General features: G+C 37.2%; 1 protein-coding gene across 5 annotated transcripts in view; it reads left to right on the forward strand.

Annotated features, from left to right (window-relative positions):
- The window catches only part of SMOC2 (SPARC related modular calcium binding 2), a 137513-nt gene that overhangs the window by 83432 nt on the left and 28795 nt on the right, over window positions 1-25286 (forward strand). For all 5 annotated transcript variants that reach the window (XM_014875631.2, XM_014875638.2, XM_014875613.2 and 2 more), the window contains exons 8-9: window positions 11231-11417; window positions 18450-18532. In XM_014875631.2, the coding sequence (XP_014731117.1) occupies window positions 11231-11417; window positions 18450-18532 (270 nt within the window). The remainder of the gene's footprint in view (window positions 1-11230; window positions 11418-18449; window positions 18533-25286) is intronic.

Here is a 25286-nt window from a genome sequence, read left to right on the forward strand (position 1 = left end):
GCTTCACAGCCTCCTGGGAGCATCATGCACTGAGCTTCCTTTTGCATTATTGTCAAGCCATTAAACAACATTTAATTTTCCCAAATTAAAAAAACACAAAGCATACAATGCATTATATGTAGAAACAGTAACATAACTGTCTTCACATAAGCGATAACGAAAACGTTTCCTTATTAGGTGTCTGAATGCCAACATTGCTCTTTCCTGTGATGCTCATTGTAAAAGTTAAATATTTATAATCTATTTTACTTGAACAGTACTGCCAAAACCAGTCATCTGTATTTTTTTCCTTAGTTGTAGAGAGCTTCAAAATAAATATGGTTTGAGGTAGTTGTCCATGTTTGTGTGGGGAGACAAGATGGGAACAGGTCTGAAAAGGCTGGAAATACCAAGCAAACACCTTGAAAAATAACACTTTGGGAAACCTGCTCTTTACTCTAACACACAGTAGATTGTTGGGAAGCATTTTTGCAAGGTCCATTTATGTGGTTGTTTATGTGGTTGTTTATGTGGCATATTAAACACTAAAAATGATGATCTTCTGAGCACATAATCATGGATTGTAAAGGATTAAAGATCCTTAGACACTTTAAAACTCGTTTTACTAGTTCAGAAGTCTTTGCTACTATGCATTATCTAAGAAGTCTTTAAAATTGTTCTGAATATTCTTGGGACTGGCTTTTCTGCTGCTGATCCCTACTGTGTACAATGGAATGGTTCCAGTTTACAGGAGCAGAAATTTTGGCCTGGAATTTTCAATATGATTGTAGGTCTCCCATTCTTCAAAAGCATAGAGTGATGTTTCACTCTCACATCATATTTAGCATTATTGACTCTTCAGAGAACTATTTATTTTTGAAAACAGAGATGAATGTGGGATGGAATTGGAATTTTTAATTTAGATTGCTCTTGGCTTTTTCCAAAGTTTGAAGGTAAAGCCAAGCCAAAGATTTGCCTTTGCTCTTGAAACCAAAGCATAGGCTGAGCTGTTTAACCATGGCCATATGACAAAAGAAAAAATGAAAAGAAAGAGCAACATAAAACTATATTAAAAGTCGTTGGAGCTGAAAGAATTAGTATTAGAATATTCTTACTGGCTTTTATTCTTCCTTGGCTCATCCTCTTCATTGCACACAAAACCTTGCCAAAATCAGTAAACAGTCTTCTATCTGAATCCTGGAACTCTCCTGTTATGAACACTGAATCCTACGTGCTGTATAAATAGTGTGCTTTGGATATAGTGTGCTGGGGGGCAAAGACCTGCACAGCCTTTAATCTGAGCCTTCAGCTTTATGCAGGGTTAAAGCAGTGCAGTTACCTTTTGACCAGGCTTCATGTTCATGTTGTCAGATCTCTTACTGAGGACAAGAGTTCTGGGAGCAGTATCATCAGTGATACCACCTTAGAGAATTTGTTGCTCTGTTAAAAGATTTTTCATTGCACAACACAGTCTTGTAATTAGAGACAGAAGCAATACTATGCATGCTCATTTTCCACCTGCTTCTTGCCTTTTTTGACGAGATGAAGAAGAAAAAACAATAGAAAAGTGGCCAATTTTTGATTAATCTGTCATAGGTTAGCTTTTAAGGGTGAAATTATGTTCTCAGTATTACCACAGTTTTTTAATTTTGGGATTGTTTAAACCAAGTAGGTCTTAAGGGTACTTATCTGAGAGGCAAGGCAATGGCAGCATAAACTTTTGCATTATGGCTATCAAAGTAACTGCCTGAAATACTGAAGAAAAAGTTTCTGTATCAGCAGCCTGTTTAATCTCTGTATTCCTGATCTGTGGCAGAAATCCAAATTCTTATCATTCTGCAATGCCCATCCAGTCTGCTATGAATTAGAAAAAGGTGCAGACAGACAGTATTGACCATTTTGTAAGATACTCTGACACATGTAAAGGAGAGCTACCAAAATTCAAAATAACATTCTCTCTCTCTCTTTTTTTTATTTTTTATTTTTTATTTTTTTTTTTTAAACATATCTGCACATTTTTAAACTATGGATCTCAGATCACATTCCCATAAAACAGACAGAAATCCTCCTGGCTCCTGATAGCTTCTGCAATAGTAGTCAGGGTTCTGTCTGTAAGGTGGTTGGAATGAGTTGATACTTAGAAAATTGAATGGAAGTGGAGTACAGTCACCTCAGGCAGGAGCTAAGCAATAGGGCTGGAAAACACTGCATGGTGCCAACACCATTAGCAGTGTGAACTAGTGGCAGGAACATGACACAGGCTGCAGCCAGAGATGCCACTGTACACCTCTGAAAGGAAAATTATTTGAGTTCCTAAGGTCAAGTATCCAAAGCCATATCCACACACTGGTGTAAGTATCTCAGTTTCCCAAATAGGGAAGAGAAACAACTTCTGTTTCATGGTAGGGAAATGCTAGATGAATAAACATGCGTGTAAGTTGTCTGGGTTATTTAAGTGCCAGAGTATGAATTTAGGCACCCCTGTTTGCCTATTTTGTTTTTTAATTTTTGGTACAGCTATTCAAACAAATATGTACCCTGAGCTTACCTGGCAAAGAGTTTCATTTTCACAGCTCTATGGAAAAAGTGAACCAGCTTTATTTTCACTTCAAATCATCTCTGTTGAAAAATGAGAGATTTTTCCACTGGCAGGAGACTCACATTTGCTGGTCAATATACTCATAAAGCAAGAATGATAGCTTTGCGCAATTTTGTTTAATGAATGAGCCTTCAGATTGCTATAGCAAGCTGGCCTGCCAGCCACTGTGTTTGGGAAATGTCAGTGATTTTCATTGGCTGTAATTTTGGGTGGTGGCTTTTTGGTTTGGTTGGTTTTGCAGTTTGAACACAGTGGGGCTGCTCTGCTCTGGCAGGATGAGGCAGCCATATGAAGCAATAATAGGTACCAGTATTTCCTCGTATGTAGGAAAACCAGATTTCATCCCATTTGGCAAATAAGAGTTTTCAGATGTATCCTTGCAGGATGAGGCAGTCATTTGCACATTATCCTCTCTCATGTTAGGGAAGTCAAGTTAACAAGAAAGAACACCTGGAGATGATAATCCTTGCTCTTTCCATTAATTGAGGAAAAGCAAGATGAGGGATCTCATCTCTTCAGAAGACCAGATTTCTCACTCTTCTTGTGAAGCCTGATGCTATGTCATTGACCATTTGGCTTTAAATGACTTTTGATTTGTCTAAAGGCTCTTTTTAATGATCCATTGAAGAAGGTAGGGTGCAAACAGTCCTTGTCTCATGCCTGGCACTTCGCAAAGGTTTTCTATCGCTTTCACACACTGCTGCTAAAGATTTAACAAAAATATGCTGCTTTTGTTTTACTGCTCTCTCACATTTCATAGATGGTACAATGAAATATTTGACCTGGGAAGTTCAATACAAAAATTTTGGCTCTAGTGCAGAATCCATCTTTGAAATAACACAGATCTATGATCTAATGTATACTCACTTCATGTTTCTCTATTATTTATCTACTGTAGAAGTAAATGCTAATATTTAAACGTTTAGAATCTGATTGTGTCATGTTTGCAAATGAAGACTAATTTCTGTGTGAGTTTTCAAGTTGGGACAGATCTCACGCTATTTTATTTAATCTGGATAAGAATGGCAAAAGAGAGAATTACATTTGGTTTAAAAGAGGTAGCTAGTTTGATCCCTTAATCTGTTTGATGGCAGGGAAGAGAAAAAGGATCACAAATAAACAGCTGATTAATTTAAATTAGTTATCATTCTGTGAGAGGATAAATTCGAATACTTGCATAATGTTTCTCATCTGTTTGACCAAAAAGTTGGGCTAAAATAAATAAACAAGCAAGCAAAGGAATAACCAAATAGAATGTTAAAATAGCAGGCTTTTTGAAGCAAAACAGTTCTTTTTCTTTTGCAGTGAATGTGGTTACAGTCTTTCTCAGTAACTGTGGTTACATTATTTCAAATCTTAAGAAAATAAAGAATTCAAGAGGTATGTGCAAAAACTTCCCTAAACCAGAAACTTAAAAAAAAATTCCAGCAGAAAAGTAGGTTTGGATTTTGATTAAAGAGCAAGTCATCCCATTACATTTCAGACCTCTGTCTTATGGCCCCCCCAAATTTTTTTCTGGTTGGTAGAACCAGAATTTGTATATTTCAGAAATCTTGCATTGATACAGCGCTACTTGGCTACTCAGACTCAGAGTAAAAATTAAGAAAATCTTGGAGTATACAAGTAGATTATGTTGATTATGATTATATTCTTTTCAGGTAAAGCTGAATGGGGGCTAGTTGTCTCTGTATTTTGAATCTTTTTTTCAATGGGCTCAGTGTATTTTCAGATGATTTTTTTCTTGTGTATTGCAGTGTCTTTGCATATGAAACCACATAGATAAATGAGAGCATCTGTCTGTGATTTATCCTTCTTTGTTCAGTTCACTAAAGTACATAAATTAATCATTAGGGCTGTGTTGAAGCAATGAGCTTTTTGAACCACAGTCATCGGCCCAAGCTCCAAAAGTGCAAAATAGTGATCAGCTGTACAGACCTCTCTGAAAATGCACACAAGGGGCCTGCAATGTTAGATTCCCACAGATTTTTTCACAAATGAGAAAGAATATGGGTAGGAAAGTTGCCAGCTTTCTCCAGGCTTTGAGAACCCTCATGCTGACGAGTATCTGAACCCAACATAAATCAAAACATGTGGCACCAGATGAGTATTCATGCTGTAGTTTTGTCCTAGGTTTTGGTTGCCATCTAGATGTTGGGTCTAAGGTTGAGTGATTATTAATGTTACCTGTTCCTTACAATCAGTACTTGGTCCATGAACAAATATTAGGCTTAACTGGAAACATACGTGCATATGAATATATTCAGCTGAGACCTGATATATTGTCCATTGAATTTAGTAGGTATTTTTCCATGGATTTTTACTGGGGGAAGCCTGGCCCACATAAGTACTCTTTATTTGATTCAGATAAATGAATAGCCCTTATAAGAAGGTGGCAGCATGAGCGAATTAATTCTTGCAAATTTTTGTACATTGAGCTGCACTTGATTTCTGTTAGAATTGAGGTTACTTGAAAGTTTGAAGAGGTGGCAGGCAGGCAACTTCTTGTAAGAACAGGTGTTCTGGTTTGAAAAAAACCCCCAGTCTTCTTTAAAAAGATTGGTGTGAGATGCCATGCTCTGGCCATGAGGGACAAGGAAATAATTGGCTGTACACAAAGGGTAGGAAGTTGGCATTCCAATTACATTATACCACTTTATCTACCTCTTCAGAGAAGGAATCTGTCATACTAGAGAATGTCTGGACAAAAGCTGGAAACTGAAAAAACAGAAAGCCATGGAATTACATCTCTCCTTTACTAGAATGAAATAATTTGGGGATTTTTTGTCACTTGTATTAGCTGTGCTTATAGCAGGAACAGAGTTGATGGATTCTGGGTGATGAAATTGGTCAGCTACAGATTAAAAAAAACCTGTTAGTTTACCTTGAAGGGACATGTTTGCTGGAGTTGAAATGATGGAGCCACTGCTGTAGTAGACCATTTTGCCATTCAGTCAACTTCAACTCCTCTGCAGGAAGTACATAGCTTGAATAGAAATTATCCCACTTCCCACTTTCCTTTCTAAAGTGAACATTTTGCTCATATGTGGAAATACAATTTGGTGTAATGTAAGTGGAATTCCATTCAATGAAACTTGAATACTATGAAAACTAGTTAAAAATACAAAAACATATTGTGATCAGTTTCCTTGGGGTGTATTAACTTCACTGGTTCAAAGAGGGTTCATCCTAAGCAAATGGATCAAATTCTTATTCTCATGAGATGTGAAATTTCTTGGAGGATTTCATGGGTATCAGTAGGATGGCTATTTATCCATCCTAATGATGGTGCATTGAAATAAATCAGCACAAAGCTTCTATAAATCAGTGCTTGAAGTCTGCTCAAATTAGGCTTAATTAACTAGAACAGACAGATGATTTGAATAACTCTGATTAGCAGAGATTTTCATACAATTGAAGTATACTGAAATTTGGACATGATTATATTCTGTCTGTATATCCTTCCAGACACAGGGTAGAGGTGCAATATTAACTGTCTGTAATGTTACACTGCACTCCTCTAGAACTTGCTTATCACTTTTGGAAGTATTTTTGTTCACAGGTTTCTTATTACCTGTTTTCTATAGGGAACACAGAGCTTCAAGCCCTAATAAAAGCTCCATTTACCCTGATAAACCAGGCTGTCTAAGTTCTTTCATGTCTTTCATGGCCTATTAGGATAATGAGAAAAGGAGGGAGAAGGAACCAACTGAAAACAGAATTTCTTGGAGTGGATTCTGTTTGTTATATACATATTGTGGTGTTAAGGAAATTGGAAGGAAATGTTTGTATAGTGGCAGGAAATGTTAAAGTACCATACAGATGCCTCTGTAATTTTCTGCAGGTTTGACAATCTTTTTCTGTGGAACGCGCTGAAATTCAGACATAATACAGCTATTTACATTTATGCAAAGAAAACCAACTCAAATTATTTATAATCGTGAAATTCCACCCGTTGGGAGAAGTTGTGATAAGACACAGCAGAAAAACTGCTTGAATTTCTGAAGTAAGGAGTCTGTTACAAGACTAACAAGATGATTATCCTAACATACATAATACAACACTCGGCATTTTAGATGTACAACAGAAAAATGCACAGTTAAATAGATTATTCAGGATGACTTTTCCAGAAAAGTCACTGCTATTCTCCTCGAGGACATTTCCTAGTAAATATTAATCAACATTTTAGGTAGCCCATCACAGATGAGTAAATGCAGTGCTTAATAAATAAGGATTTACAGTGTTACATTCTATTACTATTGAGGTATTTTTCTTAAAAATTAATTTAAATTTTCTTAATTAACATAAATTTTCTTTTAAAAATTCTTGTAAATTAACTTGATTTATTGATATCCAGACTGTTTTCTTAGTGAGGACTGGCAAGAAAAATCGACCAAAGATTTTCAAAACATCAAACTTCTCCTCTGAGTTTGTCATTAGCTGAAGTGTGTTTCTTATTGACAGAAGATGCAACATTTCAGCTGGTTGTGTGTAATGGATAGTTCATTCAAAAGGCATCTTAAACCAGAACGTGAAAAATGTAGTTAGCAACTAATCTTTAAAATTAAAAGGGAAGAAATGGAATAGGACTGTGACATAGGAAGTGTAGCATACATTACATTTAAAGCATTTTTTTAAACTCACTCATAGTGGTAAGCAAGAATTTTCAATGTCATTCAGAAATGGCCATTGGATGGATGGTACAAAGGCTCTTGTGTAAAACCGGGCAGAAAAGAGTATTTCCTTATATGATTGAAATGTCTGTGTTGAATCAGTAATGCTTATAAACCTAAAATGTAGTTTGGGCAGGAAATGCAGAAAGGTTTATTAACCTGAAATAAATTATCCCAGCTAAGCTATAGCCCTGGCTAACATGATAGACTATGCAGAAAGAATTTTTTTAGTCATGTTTAAATTTTTTCTTACAAAGATGCTTGGAAAGTATCTCTTTTTTTCTGTAAAGGTAAAATTGAAGGAACTAAGTAAAATAACAGTGTAAGCACATTACTTGGAAAGAAGAAACTGGAGTGTCAGTGCTTTTCTGTTCCCAGAAGGAATGTTATTGTAGTAACACATTCCATAGAAACTTTGATGCATTTTAATGAGTAAGGTATTTATCCTACTTTTATTGTGGCATGGATCCTTTTCCATACTGTTCATTTTATGAACTTCTGGCATCCATCTGTTATGTTTCCAGTTCATACTTGTTGTCAGATTGTTTGGACAAACTGTCAGAGTTTTCCTAAGTTAATGACATTTATCACTGATTCTCCTGGGAAATTTGGTTTGTTGACCATGATTCTTCTGACATTACAAAGGCAATTATTTTCAGTGGTATGGTAGCTCTTATGATAAGAGCTCTTAGCATCACAGTTGCATCTTTCCACTACTCCTGTTGTAAATAATTGAATGAAAAGTCTGAAAGGGGATGAATGGCTCCCTCAGACAGGAAATCACACAGAAGATTAATGTTCTGGTTCTGGCAGGCAGGATTATAGATAAGCACTTTAGATCAGTTTTCCTTTAGGTAGCGACAATGTTCTAGTGGGGAAAACAAACAGGGAAGTAGTAATGGTGACACAAATGGTTGTGTCAAAAGTATACAAAACATTAGACTTCAGAAATTACTCTCTTGGGCAGATGGCCTGATAGCTGACCTGAAACTCATTAGCCATTGTATAAGGGAGAAAAATGATAAGCTATTCTGCACTTTTGTTGAATGAAATTAATGAATTGTGTTCAGCAGGTTTGTAATAAGACTCAATAATTTAGCTCATGGAGAACTGACAGATGTAGTGTGTATCTTACTCTTTTTTTCCCCCCTAATTTGTTAGAAATAATGTAGATTTTATCTGAAAATTAATTTAAGCACAGTGATAAGTGCTTGTCTGCTTGTTAAAATTTCCCTTCTGTAAGGGTAAGATAGGAAATTAAAAGTTTCAAGAAGGGGAAAGTCCTTCTTCTTTTTCTTTAAACCTTCCTTTGATTACTGTCTGCTTTGTTTCTAGTCTCACTTGTGCTGTTAAGTTCATGCAGTCTTCTGACTGTCCCTGCTAAAAGATATAAGCCACGCTTTCAGCCCTCCTGTGACATCTTCACTATAATTCTCTTTTTTTGTACCTCTGAGATTTAAAACTTGACATAAGAGAATAAAAGGACCAGAAGAAACATGACCTAGTCCAAAAGATACAAATTTCTGGCTTGAGCAACAGCTTGTAGAAAATCTTGCCTCAGCAAGTAAACCAGTAAAGACCAGTTATCTAAGTCTAACACTGTCTCCTAAATCACCTCAGTGGAGGGACTGTGCTGGCCCATGAGTCAGCAGTGCAGTCCTTCAGGGATTTCAATCAGTAGACACTAGAGCTTCACAGAAATTAGGGAGTGTAGCTTATGCCCACAGCTGGAACAGTTATATCTGCTTCTGCACTGGGAATTTTCCATCACACACTCTCTGTTCAGATACATTTTGTTTATCTGGATGACCTGACTATGTGGTCTTTATACACCAATGTATTTTCTAAACAAAGCTGGGAGCCTACAAAGCTGGGTTTGGGGGAGATAAGACTACCTGCACATCTGCCATATTATGTTGCTAGTTACAAGGGCAAAAACCAAGAGAAGGTCACAGTAACTAATGGCATCGTCCCAAGGTCTATCAGCATGAAAGAGACATTAATTTAGTGGAGTTTAAAGAGGAGTAATTATTTCCTCTCTGTCATGGCAGCCGCTTCACCCCACATGCTCTTTTATGCTTGATTGTATACAAAACATAAAAAGTGAACAACAAAGCTAAGTGAAGTGTTCTAAAGTTGTCACAACTTGTTATTTGATAGTCACCATAATCCAGATTCACTGAGGGCAAGACTTAGCTACTCTAGGAGGATGTTGGTAACAGATTTCTACTTTGTCAAACTATAGTTATTTCTGTGAAGGTTTCAACATGCAAATAATTTCTATTTCCCTTTTTTAAAGAGTACTTCTGTCTCTATTACAGTGATTCTCTAAGTACACTTTATTATCTAAACACTGGAAATTTGAGAGGTATTCAATCTCTGTTTATGTCAGTGGGTAGACCAAGACAAAAACATGCAAAATCATCAACTTATCTAGATACCCTGTTCAAATACTACATGAAACTAAAGAGGAAAAAAGTCAGCTAAAGACCTCCTCATCCGTGCCTTGTGTAATTAAACTAGCAAGTGATATTCTCTTTTTTTAAACCTTTTATATGGATTGGAAGAGCACACTATTCTGTAACTCAGGCCATTGTATAGATGGAATTTTGTGTCATTTAAAGTAGGAAGATGTTTAACTTCCTACCACCTTTTCCCCTGCAACAGAAGTCTTACTTATATTGGACATTTACATTTGCAATAAGCTGTCAAGGAGCAGTAGTATCCTGGACATGATTAGTGAATTTCTGTCAGTGCCTGCAGTTTGCAAAGCATTTTCTGAGCTCTGTGGAGAAAAGAAAACAAGATAACCTTAGAGATTAATTTTGTTTAAATGCACTAGAATATTCAGTCAGGATTCAACTTGTTCTTTGTTCACTGAACTATTAAAAGTCAAAATGTAATTCTTTTAACTGGTTTGAAAGAAGAGCAAATATGACCCACTTTTAAAAAAATTGTAACATTAAAATGACTGTTCTTTAACTGAAGACAGTCTCTTATTGATCAAAATTCTAATAGCTTGAAATTTTCCTGTTAATAATTTGAACTTCTGTAGAGTGCTTAATATTCTTGCTTTTCAAGTATTTAATATTTTTTTCCTACCGGATAGTTTGGGAAATATACAGAATTGTATTTTTTAACAATCTAAATTTCACATGATAGGTGACTGATTTTAAAGTCCCTCGAAAAATAATGGCTTGAGTGAATAGTCTTTCTTATTTACTGTCTCTGAAGTTTCACATGTACCAGTTTATTCGTGACCACAGATCCTCAGCAGAGGTGTTATTTTATTGGTTGGTGTAAACTGACAGGCCTTCTTAGGCCCTGTGGTTTCTGCTCTTTCCCCTTTGCCTCATAGTTTCATGTAAACGCTGAGAATGTATAGATATGCAAGTTTTTCACACATTCTGAAAGATTTCGGACATACTGATTACATGACGTAAAAATGTATTCTTCTCGTGGGTCTTTGCTCTGCAGAGAAAATTACACATTGCCAATACCAGAATCACCAGAAAAGAACGTAGAATAATTCTCACTGTGTTAAGAGGTTATTTCAAAATTGGAAAGAATGAGCAGAATATAAACATCCAAGTGAATATCTAGATGAATAATTCAGTTAAGGAGTCCTAAGCAGTTGGATTTTTGCTGTTCTCTCCGAAAAGAATCCGTAAGTTAGGGACTGTGGAATCCATGAGGATTTTTTTAAGGTCACAAAGTATTTTCTTATCCATAGATTATATCAAGTATAAGAAAGGGGGCATTCAAGATATTATTAGGACTATAAAATGAAGCAACTGCATGAAAAGGAAACAAAAGTTTCTAACAATATATAGCCTAAATCAGTGTAGCTGGTATTTGAGCTGTAGCAAGCCTTCACAAAGAAAATCCTCATATGCAATGAAAGAAAGATATAAAATCTGTTTGATAAATCGAGTAGGCTCTTTCTGTCTGTCTTCAGTACTTTTTATTTTCCATCCAAAAGCATCATCATGTGATCAAGAACTTCAGTCAGCCCTGGAGGAAGCAAAACAGCCCCAGAAGGACAATGTATTCATTCCAGAGTGTGCTCAGGGTGGCCTCTACAAACCAGTGCAGTGCCATCCTTCCACAGGCTACTGCTGGTGTGTTCTGGTGGATACAGGACGTCCCATCCCTGGTACATCAACAAGGTAAGGGAGCACACGTTCTGTGCTCAAAAGCTGTAGTAAAAACATGCCCTAGTGTCCCTGGACTATCATGTAGATTTCTGTTGCTGGTGGAATTATGTCATATAGGTTTTTACCACTATAAAGTGAAATATTTTGAGACATCAAAAATTAAGGCTAGATGGCCATGGACTCTCTCACTGCAATGGCACAGGCAGTTTGCCATCCTAGTCTTCTTCTTTACTCCTATTTTGTGCTGGGAATCCAAGGCTTGGAGCATATAATGAAAAATCCCAGAGGAAATCGCACACTCCTTTCCTGAATATAAAAGACCCAAGTAAGATGGTCTGTGACAAAAACCACATCCAACCTCAGAAACGCTTAGTTATTTTTCCAGCAATCTCCTCAGCTATTTCATATGATGGGCTTAGATAGAACAACTCCTCAGGAACCCAAAGACAGGAAATATCATTTTAGTGTGTTATTAATAGAAGATTGGAGTTCAGTCATCTCAGCTGAGCCGGATACATGGTGAAGTATTGTGAGCCACATAGTGCAGATGTAGGCAAAGAGCATATCAGGTTCCAAAGGATGTTACTTAGGTTGGTTATTGAGGTTTTGGCCCTTGTAGGAATGCTATAGAAGCTCATATAGAGCTGGCAGGCAGTATGGGTATCTTGATGCAATCATAACTCTCTTATAACTTAGGCAAAATCTTTTTTTATCATTTGCATAAGGTTTGTGAAAGAAACATGCCTTATAAGCCAATTGCTGTAAAATAGTGTATTTTTGGGCAGGATTTTTTCATGTATTCTTCAAGTGCTGATTTGTTGGTAGCTGTTTACACCATAGTCTAGACTATGCCAATTACAGTGCCATCTGAAGTGAACTTGATGATCTTAGAGGTCTTTTCCAACCTTAAGGATTCTTTGATTTTTATCACTTAAAGTCTCTGTGATCAACTGTTTCTGGCAAGTTGAGGTCCATAAACGGTCAAAACATAATGTTCTAAATTTGATCCTAAAACTGTAGGATCAGTATATATATTGTGTGCAGATCTAAAGATGACTTCTAGAGATTCCAGATACTTCCTTTTATGCTCTTCCTCTGTTCTCCACCCCTAGGTTTGTTCACTGTTTCTTTTTAGTGCTAATCCTTCTTTGAATTATTAGCTTATATAATTTTATTTCCTATTCTCTAATTTGAGTCTAAATAATCGTCTTGTGCTCATCAAGGAAGTGGAGCTTCTGCTGTGGTGTTGTTTTTGTTGGGTTTTGGTGGGGTCTTTTCTGTTTTTTGGTTTGGGTTGGGTTGGTTTTTTTTATTGTGGGTTTTTGGTTTGGGTTTTTTTCAGAGGGAGTTTGTGATGTTGTTTATTTTTTTCTTTCTTTTTTTTTTAAGTTCATACTGATATAGTTTTACTATTAAGTCACAGATTAGCTGAGATTGGTAGGGACCTCTGGAGAGTCTCTGATCCAATCTCCCTACTCAAAACAAGATCATCTAGAGTAGATAGGTCAGGACTATGTCCAGTTTATTCTGAGTATTGCTAAGGATGAGGAATCCATAGCCTCTCTAAGCAGCCTGTTTTAGTGTTTGATCACCATCATAGTTAAAAATAAGCTTTTTCTTATCTTTGCATGAAATTTTCAGTATTTTATTTTGTGCTTTTTTTCCTGCCATGGACATCAGCAAGAAGATTATAACTTCCCTTCATTATTTTCCTTTCTTTGGATACTTAGAGACAACATTAAGATCCTCCCTGAGCCTTCTCTTCTCCAGGGTGGATGTTGTCAGCACCCTTTCCTTACTTTATCAAATGTTCCAGTCCCTTAATCATAATCATGGCCCTTTGCTAAGCCCACTCCAGTATGTCCATGTCTCTGTTTTTTGGGAGCTCAGAGCTGGACACACATTGCAGATAAGTCTCATTCTCCCATTGTGAAAAAGAGGGCAAGGATCTCCTCCCTTAACCTGATGGCAGTAGCTTTTCTAATGCAACCTTGGAGGCTATTGGCCTTCTTTGCTGCCTTGTACTCAGCATCCATCAGAAATCTCAGGTTCTTACTTCAAAGTTGCTTTCCAGGTGGTTCACCCCATACTGTACTGGCGCAGGGAGTTAATCTTTACCGGGGCAAAAATTTTGCATTTTCTTATTTTTAACTTCCTGAGATTCCTGCCAATCCATTTCTGCAGCTTGCTGTAGGTCCTCTGAATGGCAGCACAACCATCTTATGTATCAGACAATTCCTCCCAATTTTGTATCATCTGCAAACTTACTAAAGTTGTTCTATGTCCCAGTGTCCTGGTCATTAAGGAAGAGGTTAAACAATATTGTCTCACCTTTGAGACACTCCACTGGTGACTGGCTTCCAGCTGAAATGTTTCTTCTGATCCTAACTATTTGAAACTGGCTGTTCAGCCAGTTTTCAACACACCTCACTGTTCATTTATCTCGTACATACTTACCAGTTTGTCTATGAGAATGTGATCAGAGACAGCGTCAAAAGCCTAGCTAAAATTAAGGTAAATAATATATGCTCATCTCACCTTATCCACTGAGCAAGTTATAGAGTCATAGAAAGCTGTACTGTTGGCAAGTATGATTTTCTGTTCATAATTGCCATCCTGACTACTCTCAGGCACCTTCTTCGTATGTTTTGAAATAGCTTCTAGGAAGATTTGCTTTCTTTCTCAGAAACTGAGGTAAGACTCTCTGGCTTATTTGGCTTTTCCTTGCCCTCCTTGAGCACAGAAGTGACATTTTCTTTCTTCCAGTCCCTAGGAACCTTCCCCAGTCAGTGCGACCTTTCAGATCTAATAGAGAGTGGCTCACAAATTAGCCAGCTTCCTCAGCACTTATCGATGCATCCCATCAGGTCCCATGGAGTTGTGTATGTCCACTTTGTTCAAACAATCCCTGACTTGATCCTTCATGACCCAGGATAAGTCTTCCTTGCTCTAGACTTTATTACTGCTCTCAAGGATCTGGATTTCTGTAGACTGATCTTACAAGTCAAAAACGGGGAGGAGGTGCCACTTCTGCTTTCTCTCTGTCCTTTGTCACAAGGTCTCTTATCACACCCAGCAGCAGGCTCACACTTCTTTTTCTTCTTTTTTCTGCTGATATGCATGTAAGAAGTTCTTCTTGTTGCCTTCATGCTCCTTACCAGATTCCTAGCCCCATCCCTGCACAGTTTATTCCTCTTATATCAGCTGACCAACTGTATGCTTTCTTTTTAAATGTGACGTTTGTTAGGTGCACTTTGTTCATCTCTGCAGGTTTCCTGCCACATCCTGCACGTCAGGATGAACCATTTATGAAACTGGAGGTGACGATCCTTAAAAATCAACCAGCTTGCTCTCCTATTCATGTGTATAGTGTGCATGCAGTATGTGCCATTTTGGCTCCTACTGTCATACAGACTGGAAATCTAGGTTTTCTCAGCCCCTTGATGAATCACTTATGGACCTGGAGTCACTCTCTGTCTCTTTTTTTCCCCTGTTTGGTCTGCTGGGCTCTTGTTTTTGGCAACTAAACAGTCACTCAGCTGTGGGAGAAGAGGCAGCAGGAAGACCTTTGACTGTGCTGCATGTCTCTAAGGTTGGAAGGCTGGAAAATTGGATTCAGTCTTTCCATGCATATGGTTTAGACACAAAAGTGCTCTGACTGATGAGTGATGCTATAAAGATCAGCTGCTATGTTCTTGACCATTTCTTATTTTTCAGCTATGTTAGACTTAAGGTCAGTCCTCAGTGAAGCTCTGCGGAAGTACAATTTAGTGATATCCCCAAAGAGGACATTTCTGAGCACAGATGGGTAAGAAGAGTACTCAGTTTTAGGAATTTTATACTAAATAAAGAATGACTGGTGTATTCAGGAATCTACAGTCTTGGTAAACAAGCAGGTGGGATTACTGCCTGGAGTTTAAGAGGAATGTCTAAACCTCATTTCTGAGAAATATTTAGATGGGCTGGAATCCCATTAATTCCTTCTTGATTTTAATTTTTTTTCTGTATTGATAAAACTAAACTCTTTTCTCAGGCAGTGGGAACTAAAGTGGGATCAGAATATAACAAGGAATATACACTTGTCTTTTTGTAATACTTACAGAATGGAAAGAATGAATATGTGAGTCTTTCCTAGTTTAAAAAAGCAGGGGCTTGTGCAAAATTTGGTGTACTATCCTTCAGTTTTTCACTGCAAAATACAAATTAAAAGATGTTAAAACTCTGCTGAAGGAACTGATAACATTAGTACTCCTGGTAGCAAGATAGATGCGTAGGATACTGAAATCTTTGTTCTGCAAATAAGGATTGAATCATTAAGGAATTGAAACACTGAAATGATAGAAAGATCTGGGAACCTATTGGCAGAGCAGCACAACATTTTGCTTGTTATTTGTTTTGAATGTATTCATGAGGATAGTATTTGTCATATTTTAAGGTTCTGAACACTTCAATAAATGGTAGTCACGTTAAATAAGATCCTCAAAATGAAGGGAAGTTATTAACACTCATTTACCTTCTAGTACACTGTCATCTGAAAGAAGGACAAATCATTTGTCAGTGAAGGTATTTCAGAAAAAAATAAACTCATTCTAGAATTAAAATAAAGATATGTCAATGAATAACCCCTCCACAACATTTAAGATGGTAAAACTTGCAAGATTTAGGTGAAGTTGTGGAATAAATCTGGATTAAAAGTATGTAATGCATTTAAAGGCTAAAAACAACCTTTCTTACAAAAGCCTATCAGTGTGGTCCTCACCAGCTGGTTCCCAATGCCTCTTGGAAGTCACAGCATGAACTGAGCCTTTTCACTCAGTGGGGACCATGGGGCTGTGTTCTCACATGTGACTTTTTAGCGACTAGTATCTCGTGCAGAGTAAACCCCAAACTTGCACAAGATTCTCTAAATTTAAAAAGGAACATAAATCATCTGTTTCATGAAGCTGCCCACACTGTAGAATCCCTGTGTAAGCCTCCATCCTCTACTGCTTTGTACACCTCAGTAGCCTCAGTTCTTCCCAGCAGACTGATCAGAGTATAAAGCAGTCTTCCTAAGCCCTTGCCAGTTCTAGATATACATTTACTGCTAGGGATTCTTTCCCCTTTTAAATTCAAAATAGTAACTTGGGATGTCTTTTAACTACACTATTTTTAACCTCCATTCTGACATGCTATCCCATTCCCACTCTTTCTCCATGAAAACTGAAGCAAGTCTGTTTTTCTTATCAGTTTTTAGCATGGCTGTTCCTGTATGACAAATTTTAAATGACTTGTTTTCTTTCTTCAGTTGCTTTAAAGAGTTAAATGTAGATTTTTCACATTGCAGCATTTTAACACCTATTGGGCTTTTGTAGATTTAGTTTGTATTGATGAACTGTGGGTGTATTTAGCAAAAACTATCAGCCAAAAGGGTAGAAGAGAAGAGGCCAAAAAATAAAATGTAGGCACAGAGCAGCCACAGTAATGGAAGAGAAGGAGGGGAATGCAGAGTCAGGTATCAGATTAATCAGGGGCCAGGCTGTTTGCCAGATACTGCATTAGTGAGGACTGCTCAGAGACTTCCCTTTCACTGTTTTCTTGGCTGATTGAAGTGGCCATCCATCAAGTATCTGAATCCAACCCATGTTATCAAAGCACCTTCTATTTCTGCCATTCTTTAGGGTAAAAAGGAGTCTGTAGCTCTTCCATGTCCATAAAAATGATAGTGTACCTTCTTGCAGCAGCCAAAATTTGATGAACAGTCAGTTTCATTACATGATGTAGAAATAAATTAAGCCCTCAAAGGAAAAATAATATTGCAGTTTTCTATGCTGCCTGATAATTAAGAGCAAAATACTTAGGCATTGTTTTTAGAAGCAGTTTGACCTTTCAGGACATTGTCACCATTCAAAGCTTTTAGAAAAATTTGTTCCAAAAAATTTGGATTTGTATATTTTATTAAGACATTTTAGTATGCCACTCAATAAATGTTATTTTGGTGAAGTTGGAGTAGGAGAACTTCAGTTATATAAATTATGAAAGAATCTAGATTCAGTGAAGAGTATGTACACACACATGTATGTAGACACAATTCAGGTTCGTTTAATTGAGAATTGAAACTTTCTCTGAAATACTACCTGCTGGGTTCTGCAACTTCAATCTACTTTAAGACAATAAAGTAAAAATTTCTCAGAAAGAAACTGTCAAGGTGAGTGAAAAACTACCATGCATTGATAGGGGGACATGGAAAAAGAGGTGATTCAGCAGCAGATGCTCCCATCCCTCGTGGTCTTGCATAAAAGATATTTCTAGCGGTGTTGCATAAGTCACTGTTTGCTGGAAGTACAAATAGCACAGTTTCTTGTTACCAGTTAGACTAACAAAGTGACTTTAAGTAAACTCAGTAAGCATAGAAGAGCCAGAATATTCCAGTAGCAGATGGAGATTCAGTCTTTTTCACAATGCACTTCAAGCAGTTCCAGCCCAACTACCTTCCTTCTGGAAATCCTATCACTTTTTCACTCTTGTTCAAAACATTTGTGGTTAACCCTTCTTACTTAAATGATTTTTTTTTGAGAAGATACAGTAGCACATGAACTTAGAGCTACAGTAGTACCTAACTACAGTATGTGCCTTGCTGTGATTTTGAAATTGTTTCTCTGGTGTTTCCCAACGTGATTACTGTCTTCAATATTGTTTATGACTTTTTTGTTTTATAGGTGTGGGACAGCCTTAGTTTTTCTTGCTTTTGTGGGGTTTCTTCGTTATATTTTTTCAAAATAATTTTTATTTTGTATTAATTTATAGCAGTTTTTTAGTATTCCTCCCAGTACAATGGGCTTTAGAAAAAAGAATTTTTTTTTAGTTTGGTATCAACTCCCAGACAATCAAGATGATTTCTTTGAGGTAAGTGAAAAATAGGCAATTTTGCATTGCCCCCTGAACGAAAATGCAGGCTTATTCCCTGAAAACAAGAAGGCATGAGGACTACAAAATTGGAAATAAATTAAGTCTTAATCCAATTTAACCTTGACTGGTTTTATTCTCTCCCTGTCTGTTCCTTAGGTATGAACAACCTAAATGTGATAATGGTGCCAGAGCTCACCCAACAAAAACAAAGGATTTGTACAAAGGACGCCAGCTTCAAGGTCAGTGAAACCGATAAATAGAAGTTTATGCATTCCAATGCTTTGTTTATTCACAACAGTAAATTAGAAAGCAATTTCTTACACTATATAAAAACAAGGTCTCTTTTAGATACCACTATATTGATTTGCCGCTGACTGAAGTCTTTAATTTTGGAACAAAGTCAATATGGGTCTTGGGATCTTGTCAAAGAATGTAAGGCTCATTTTCATCAGTACTTTAATGGCCGTCACATTTACTTGCTGGAATTATTCTTTGCTCTTGTCATATCAGGGAAATCAGCAAATACCAACATTTTCTAGATGGAATCTTTGAGGGAAAATGAGCAGGTGAAGGTTTTAAGATTTCATATATCTACTTTTTATCTAAACTGCTAGTGCTTTCATACAGTACAGTAATAAAGATTTATCCAAAACCATGATACTCTTCCAGTGAAATAGTTAACAAGAATTTTCAATGCTGCAAGCTCCTATCTGATAAATTTTCATTACATTAGGCAATGGTACATTGATTTTCTTTTATATTAAGATATTTTGCATTAGGTGTGCTTTAGTTCAAAAAACCACTACAGCAATGCAAGCCTATAATTATCATAATTAATATGTATGACATATATTTGCTCTCTCTCATGTTATGTTGCTTAATCTTTGACTTCCAAATGCCTTTTATTATTTTAAAATAAGACAAATACCAAAATTTCTTCAATACTTACCAGTTAGCTAAAATAATCTCCTTCTATTCTGCAGCAGCATGGAATAAGTACATGCCTGTACAAATTATTGAGGGAAGAGGCTACTTCCCAGTTGCAGTTGTGTTGGTGTTTTATTTTTTTTCTTTGTCTCCGTGTAAGACTAAATGCCCAAGTCCTCAGATGGCAAATTTTTTACTGTGGAAACACTACATCAAGTGAAGTGAATTTAATTTACTTTAGACAATTTTTTTAAAAAAAGGAGGTTGAAAGATGATCTTGTACAAGTATTTCTAGTTGTTAACAAGTAACACAAAGTTGTGCAAATAGCTAATATGAATCAACTTTTTAATAGCAATGAATCACTGTTACTCAGTTTTTCTATTGTAAGCAGCCTTGCAAAGGCAAGTTTGCATCTGTATTGTCTAAATTTAAATATAGCATATAATTGCTGAGTGGTGCCAGGACTGAATAAAGAAAAAAGTAGGTTAATTGGATTCTTACTTTTAAGGAATAATACTTTTATGAAAGGACGGGTTTGCTCGATTTGCTGATTATAGCCACAAAAATGCAGTAGCCCTAGGTGAAACCACTGTGACTGCCTGCCATGTAAAACCAGGAAGATTTTAAAATTAATTACTTTAGTGCTATGAATGATATTAAATGGGATAAATCCTACTGGTAGATCCTCAAGTGGATTAAATTGACATAGTTCTGCAGATGCACGGATTTATACCACCTGAAAATTTAAACCCATTATACGTTAAGCCAAATATTTTTAGCAATAATTTGCAAATAAACCAAGAAGCAGTTTTTGGCAAGCACTGATACCTTGTTAAGGCAAAATTGTGGAAGGTAAGTGTCCTTTGGAGTCTGCAGGAAAATTCCCACTAATTTAAACCTAGCTAAGACTACGTCTTCACATCCTAAAGTAACCTAATATAAAGCATCTGAAACTGAAGGCTAGTTTAAATGTTTGTAGGGACAATCTAAGCCACCTGTAGATCTTCGTTTGGGCTGGAAGTTATATAATAATAATAATAATAATAATAATAATAATAATAATAATAATAATAATAATAATAATAATTCTTCCTTTTCGACTTCTAGTCCTTTTCTAAAGCCAAAGCATTTTTTTGAGGTTACTTGTGGTTATGATCCTTCTCAGAAACAAGTTATTCTGAGATAATGAAATTGAACTCAAAAAGGAGTATAGAGAATGTCACATACTACGGAAACAAAAGGGTTTATTATTTCCTCACAGTCAGAGTTTTCAAACATTTGTATTTTGATCTTTTGTTCTTGTCTGTGTTATACAGTAAAATGGAAGCTCTGTGATGAACTAACATATTGTGTAAAGTTTTGAACAGTTTTTTCCATACTTTGGATTACTGGTGTGTTAAAGAGAACTTCTGTTTTCTACATAAGCTGACAAAGAGCATTTAAAAGGCTTTAGCATGAAGGCTAGTTAAGCTAAACATATAGTATGATGAAATGAGGTGTAGGTGCCCCGTATTTTCCTAAAATCATGGGTCAAATTCAGCCAAGCTTAAGAATTATCAGTTTCTGAAACTGTAATTTTTTAGGCTGTCTATGGGTGAAGGTATTTCAAGCATTATATGTATTCCATACTTTTTTATAATTAGTAAAACATTTTTAAGCACATATCTGCAGTAGGTGTATATTTATTTATAAATTGTATCCATTTACAACTAAAATAATAAATTAAATATATTATAAAACATATGCAAATATAGAAATTAAAAAAGGATGAAATAAAGCTGAAATTACCACTATTTAATTTTTTAAATTCCATCTGTTAGTGGCACAAATAGTATTTTATTTCTGCACTCCAATTGATTGTCATGTATCTCCCCTGAGGTACATGCACCCTGCCTTGGATGCAATAGATAAGCTTCCTTTTCATAAACCTAGTCTTGCCTCTGCTTTAAGCAACCTGGAAGAAAAGGACCTTGGTATGTAAGAGAGCAAGACATGAAAGCATACTGTGACAGTGCCAGACTACTCAGATAATTTGTCTCCTGGACAAATCTTTTTCTTTTTTAAAAAATACGCATTGAAAGCAAGAAGTCTCTGTTTTAGGCTCTGCTGTGTGTGAGGGCTGGATAAACTTTGGATAGTACTTTATATGATTTAAGATTTTTGTATTCCTACCTGACTCGGGAATTTATCTGCTTTTCCTGTAATATGATTTTCATTACCCAGACCTGAAATTTGGAAAGTAAATGGAAAAATTTTTAAAGTATTCGGGGAAATTCCATTTTGCTCATATAATATTTTTAATTAGAAGTCCCCTTGTCTTTTGTTCAGAAAAAAAACTAACAAAACCAAACAAATAAGTAAATGGCACACAAGTTTCAGTGAGGGACAGAGTGTCAAGCTGGATTTTCAGACTTTGTTGTGTTGCTATGGTCTTGTCAATTTAAGTCAGACCACTAATTTTGTTTACATTTCATTTTGGTTCATTTAAGTTTCTCCTTTAACATAATGTGGGGTTTTTTGAAGTTCCTGCAGTTGTCATACTTCCTTTCATACAAAAGGATAATTTGAGAGGGAAAGGTATAGTTTGGAAATGGCAGTGCCTCTAACATTAATACCATCTATTGATTTGGGTCAACCTGAAGATGTAGTAAATCAATCTACTAAAAGTCTTGAAAGTCTCCTTTTTTTATTTTTCTCTAAATATCATAGCTCTTCACTGTTGAATATTTTGTTTTCCTGAGATGCTGATCTCCGTTTGCCTTGCTGGAATTCAGTAGAACGTGTCCATTGCATTCAAGTTACTGTAGGTTTCTGCTGGTGACAAAAGATCAGTATTTCATTCCTATTTCTGTCCTTACTGGCAGTCCTTCACTTCAGTGGATTATCATCACAATTTTTGAGTCTAGACCATTTTTCATTAAAAAGTGAGTATTTCAGGGTTTTGATAGTACTGAGTTAAGAAGCATCTGAAAGGTAACAATTTTTATTGTCCAGGATTTATTCGCTGGCACAAGAAAAATCCAAACAGCCTCTGTGAGACATATTTTGAATTCTCTGTGCCCTCTTTCCCCCACAAGTCAATCCCAAAACTCAGTGCTTTCCATCCAGGGCCTAAGCTCTGCTAATCACTGTGGTGATATTCTCATGGTCTACAGTTTAAGTCAAACTTAGAACTTTATTACTCAATTGAAATGTCTTGACAAAGGTCCCTTGTGTAGTTAATCAACTTACTTAATAACAAAACAAAAAAAATCCCTTAAAACTCTTCCTTAAATATGAACTATAGGTTGTTTTCTAATTTCATAGCCTGTTACAGACTCAGCTCTTGTTTTGAGCTATGAATGTTCTTAAGCTTAGTTCAACCTTGGAATTCAAGCAGTTAATATTTTCTCCTGCAAATCATGTATGTGAGCCGTTTAACTCATCTGTTTATTTAATTTTTATGTTACTTAAGAGAAACAAAAATATTCTAACTGCCCAATTTTCTTCCTTTTGTAATGGCTTTATTTACTGTGTTTCTGATGGGATAATCCTGCACTGACCCTGAACAGTTTATGTTTTGTGGAGCAAAACTCATGATTTAAGGTATGGGGGAATTATGTGTGGATAAGTACAGTTTACTTTTGGTTCTTGGCAGTGTATCTTTTTCCAAAGTTAAAGGGAAATAGTCGGAAGCACTCAAACCACGATGATGCAACCCCCACAGCCAAACAGCCTTCATATGAAGTGTCTCACTTCAAAGGCATCTTAAAAGAAAAGGAAAGTGATAGAGGCTTAACTGCTTTTCCTTTTGAGGTTCGTTCTCTCATGCAGTGGTTCCACTTTTGACCATGACTGCATCAGGTTTCATAAGGTGCCAGAGTATTTCTCAGCTAAAATACTGCAGTGCCACCACTGCCCTACCTCATCTAGCTTAGTCTGTTTCCACAGACTAGCTTAGTCCCTTGTTTCCTCAGTGTAGTCTGGTTCCAGTACCAAGTAGAAACTATCATACCTTATTTCACATTCTTAAACATTTGAATGACTAAAGCTTTCTTTTTTTTAAAGGCATCAGATAAGGCATAATGCAAATTTTATACACATGCCTGCCTTCCCATGAGCTTCAAATTGTTAGGTCAATTGGCATGTAACTATGTCCACTGAGCTGTGATTTAAAAGGATTATATTTTTATGATATCACCAGCTTTCTGGGTGTATGAGCTAATACTCAAAATAGTCCTTTCTGCTATCAAATCTCAAAGCTCCGAGAAGTCAACCAACCATTTGAAGTTGCTGGCTGCTATGAATGGGTCTGTAACCACTTCCCTGAGCTCTGTGCTGTTCTGTTTACCAAGAGGTATTTGGCAAAAAGGCTCTGTATGGAGCAGAATTACCTAACAAAATTGCTATGACCAGGAAATGTTGGTTCAAATCTGTTGTAAGCCTTCATGACAGTGATGGCAGAGCTGAACAGCTGCGTGGTGAGTTGATGAAGGAAGGGGACCTGCCTGGAGCATGGTGGGGTCTGCAGGGAGAGCATGGGACTCAACAGCGAGGTACAACTCCCAGAGCTGGAGGCTCATGATGGAAGCAGAGTGAAGCCCCCATAATCCAAAGGGAAATGGCCAGTGACGTTGTGTGCCAATGAGACACTCACAAGTGTGGGCCCAGATGGGGTGCAGCCTAGAGTAGACAGCTGGCCAAAACAGCTTCCCAAATCACTTTCAGTCATTTACCAGCAGTCCTGGTTAACTGGAGAATTTCCAGGATTACCAGAATGTAATTAACAAATGTAAAACCCATCCACAAGAAGGGTAGAAGGATGATCTGGGAAACTAAAGGCCTGTCAGCCTGCCCTTGGTACTGGGTAAAGCCATGGAGCAGATCACCATGAGTGCCATCACACAGCATTTGCAGGACAACCAGAGGACCAGGACCAGGCAGTGGGGGTTTATGAGAGGCAGATCCTGCATGAGCAACCTAATCTCCTTCTATGGCAAGGCGACTTGCTTAGAAGATAAGGGAAAAGCTGTGGTTGTTGAATATCTAGACTTCAGTGAAGGCTTTTACACCATCTTCCACAGTAGTCTGCTGGAGAAATTGAGGCTTTTTTTGGCTTGAACAGATTTTTGGCACTTTTCACTGAGTTAAACACTGGCTGGATGGCTGGGCCAGGAAAGTGTAGAGGATGGAACTAAATCCAATTGATGGCCAGTTACTAGTGGTATTCCCCAGGACTCAGTATTGGGGTTAGTGTTGTTTTATGTCTTTTATCAATGGTTTGGATGAGGGGATGTAGTGCATCTTCAGTAAGTTCACAGCTAATACCAAATTAGATGGAATTGTTTTTCTGCTGGAGGATAGGAAGGTTCTGAGGAGAGATCTTGACAGGCTGGAGCAGTGGGCTGAGGATAACTGCATGAGGTTCAATAAGGCAAAGTGCTGGGAACTGCACTTGCATTGCAGCAACCCCATGCATCAATATGGGCTTGGGGAAAAGTGACTTGAGAACTGCTTAGCAGAAGGTGATTTGGGGTTGATGGTTTACAGCTGGCCAGCTGTGTGCTCAGGTGGCGAAGAAGGCCAATGACATCTTGGCCTGTATTATGAATAGCATGTCCAGCAGGACTAGAGAAGTGATTTTCTCCCTGCACTCAGCACTGGTGACACCACACCTTAAGTTCTCTGTTCAGTTCTGGGCCCCTCACAAGGAAGACAGTGAGGTGGGTGTTCAGAGGAGGGCAGTGAAGTTGGGGAAGGGTCTGGAGCACAAGTCTTATGAGGGGCACCTGAGGGAGTTGGGGTTGTTTAGCCTGGAGAAAAGGAGGCTCCAAGGGGAGCTCACTGCCCTCTAAAACTACCTGAAAGGAGGGAATAGCCAGGTGGGGGCCAGTCTCTTCTGTCATGTCTCAAGTGAAAGGATGAGAGGAAATGGCCTTAAGTTGTGCTTGGGGAGGGTCCAGTTAGATACTAGAAAAAAATTTGCACTGAAACAGTTATATTGGAATAAGTTGTCCAGGGATATGATGAAGTCACTGTCTCTTGAAGTGTTCAAGGAGCATCTGGATATGGCACTTGGCATTTTG

The sequence above is a fragment of the Sturnus vulgaris genome, chromosome 3 (genome assembly GCF_052056855.1).
Source record: "Sturnus vulgaris isolate bStuVul1 chromosome 3, bStuVul1.hap1, whole genome shotgun sequence".
Lineage (NCBI taxonomy): Eukaryota > Metazoa > Chordata > Aves > Passeriformes > Sturnidae > Sturnus > Sturnus vulgaris.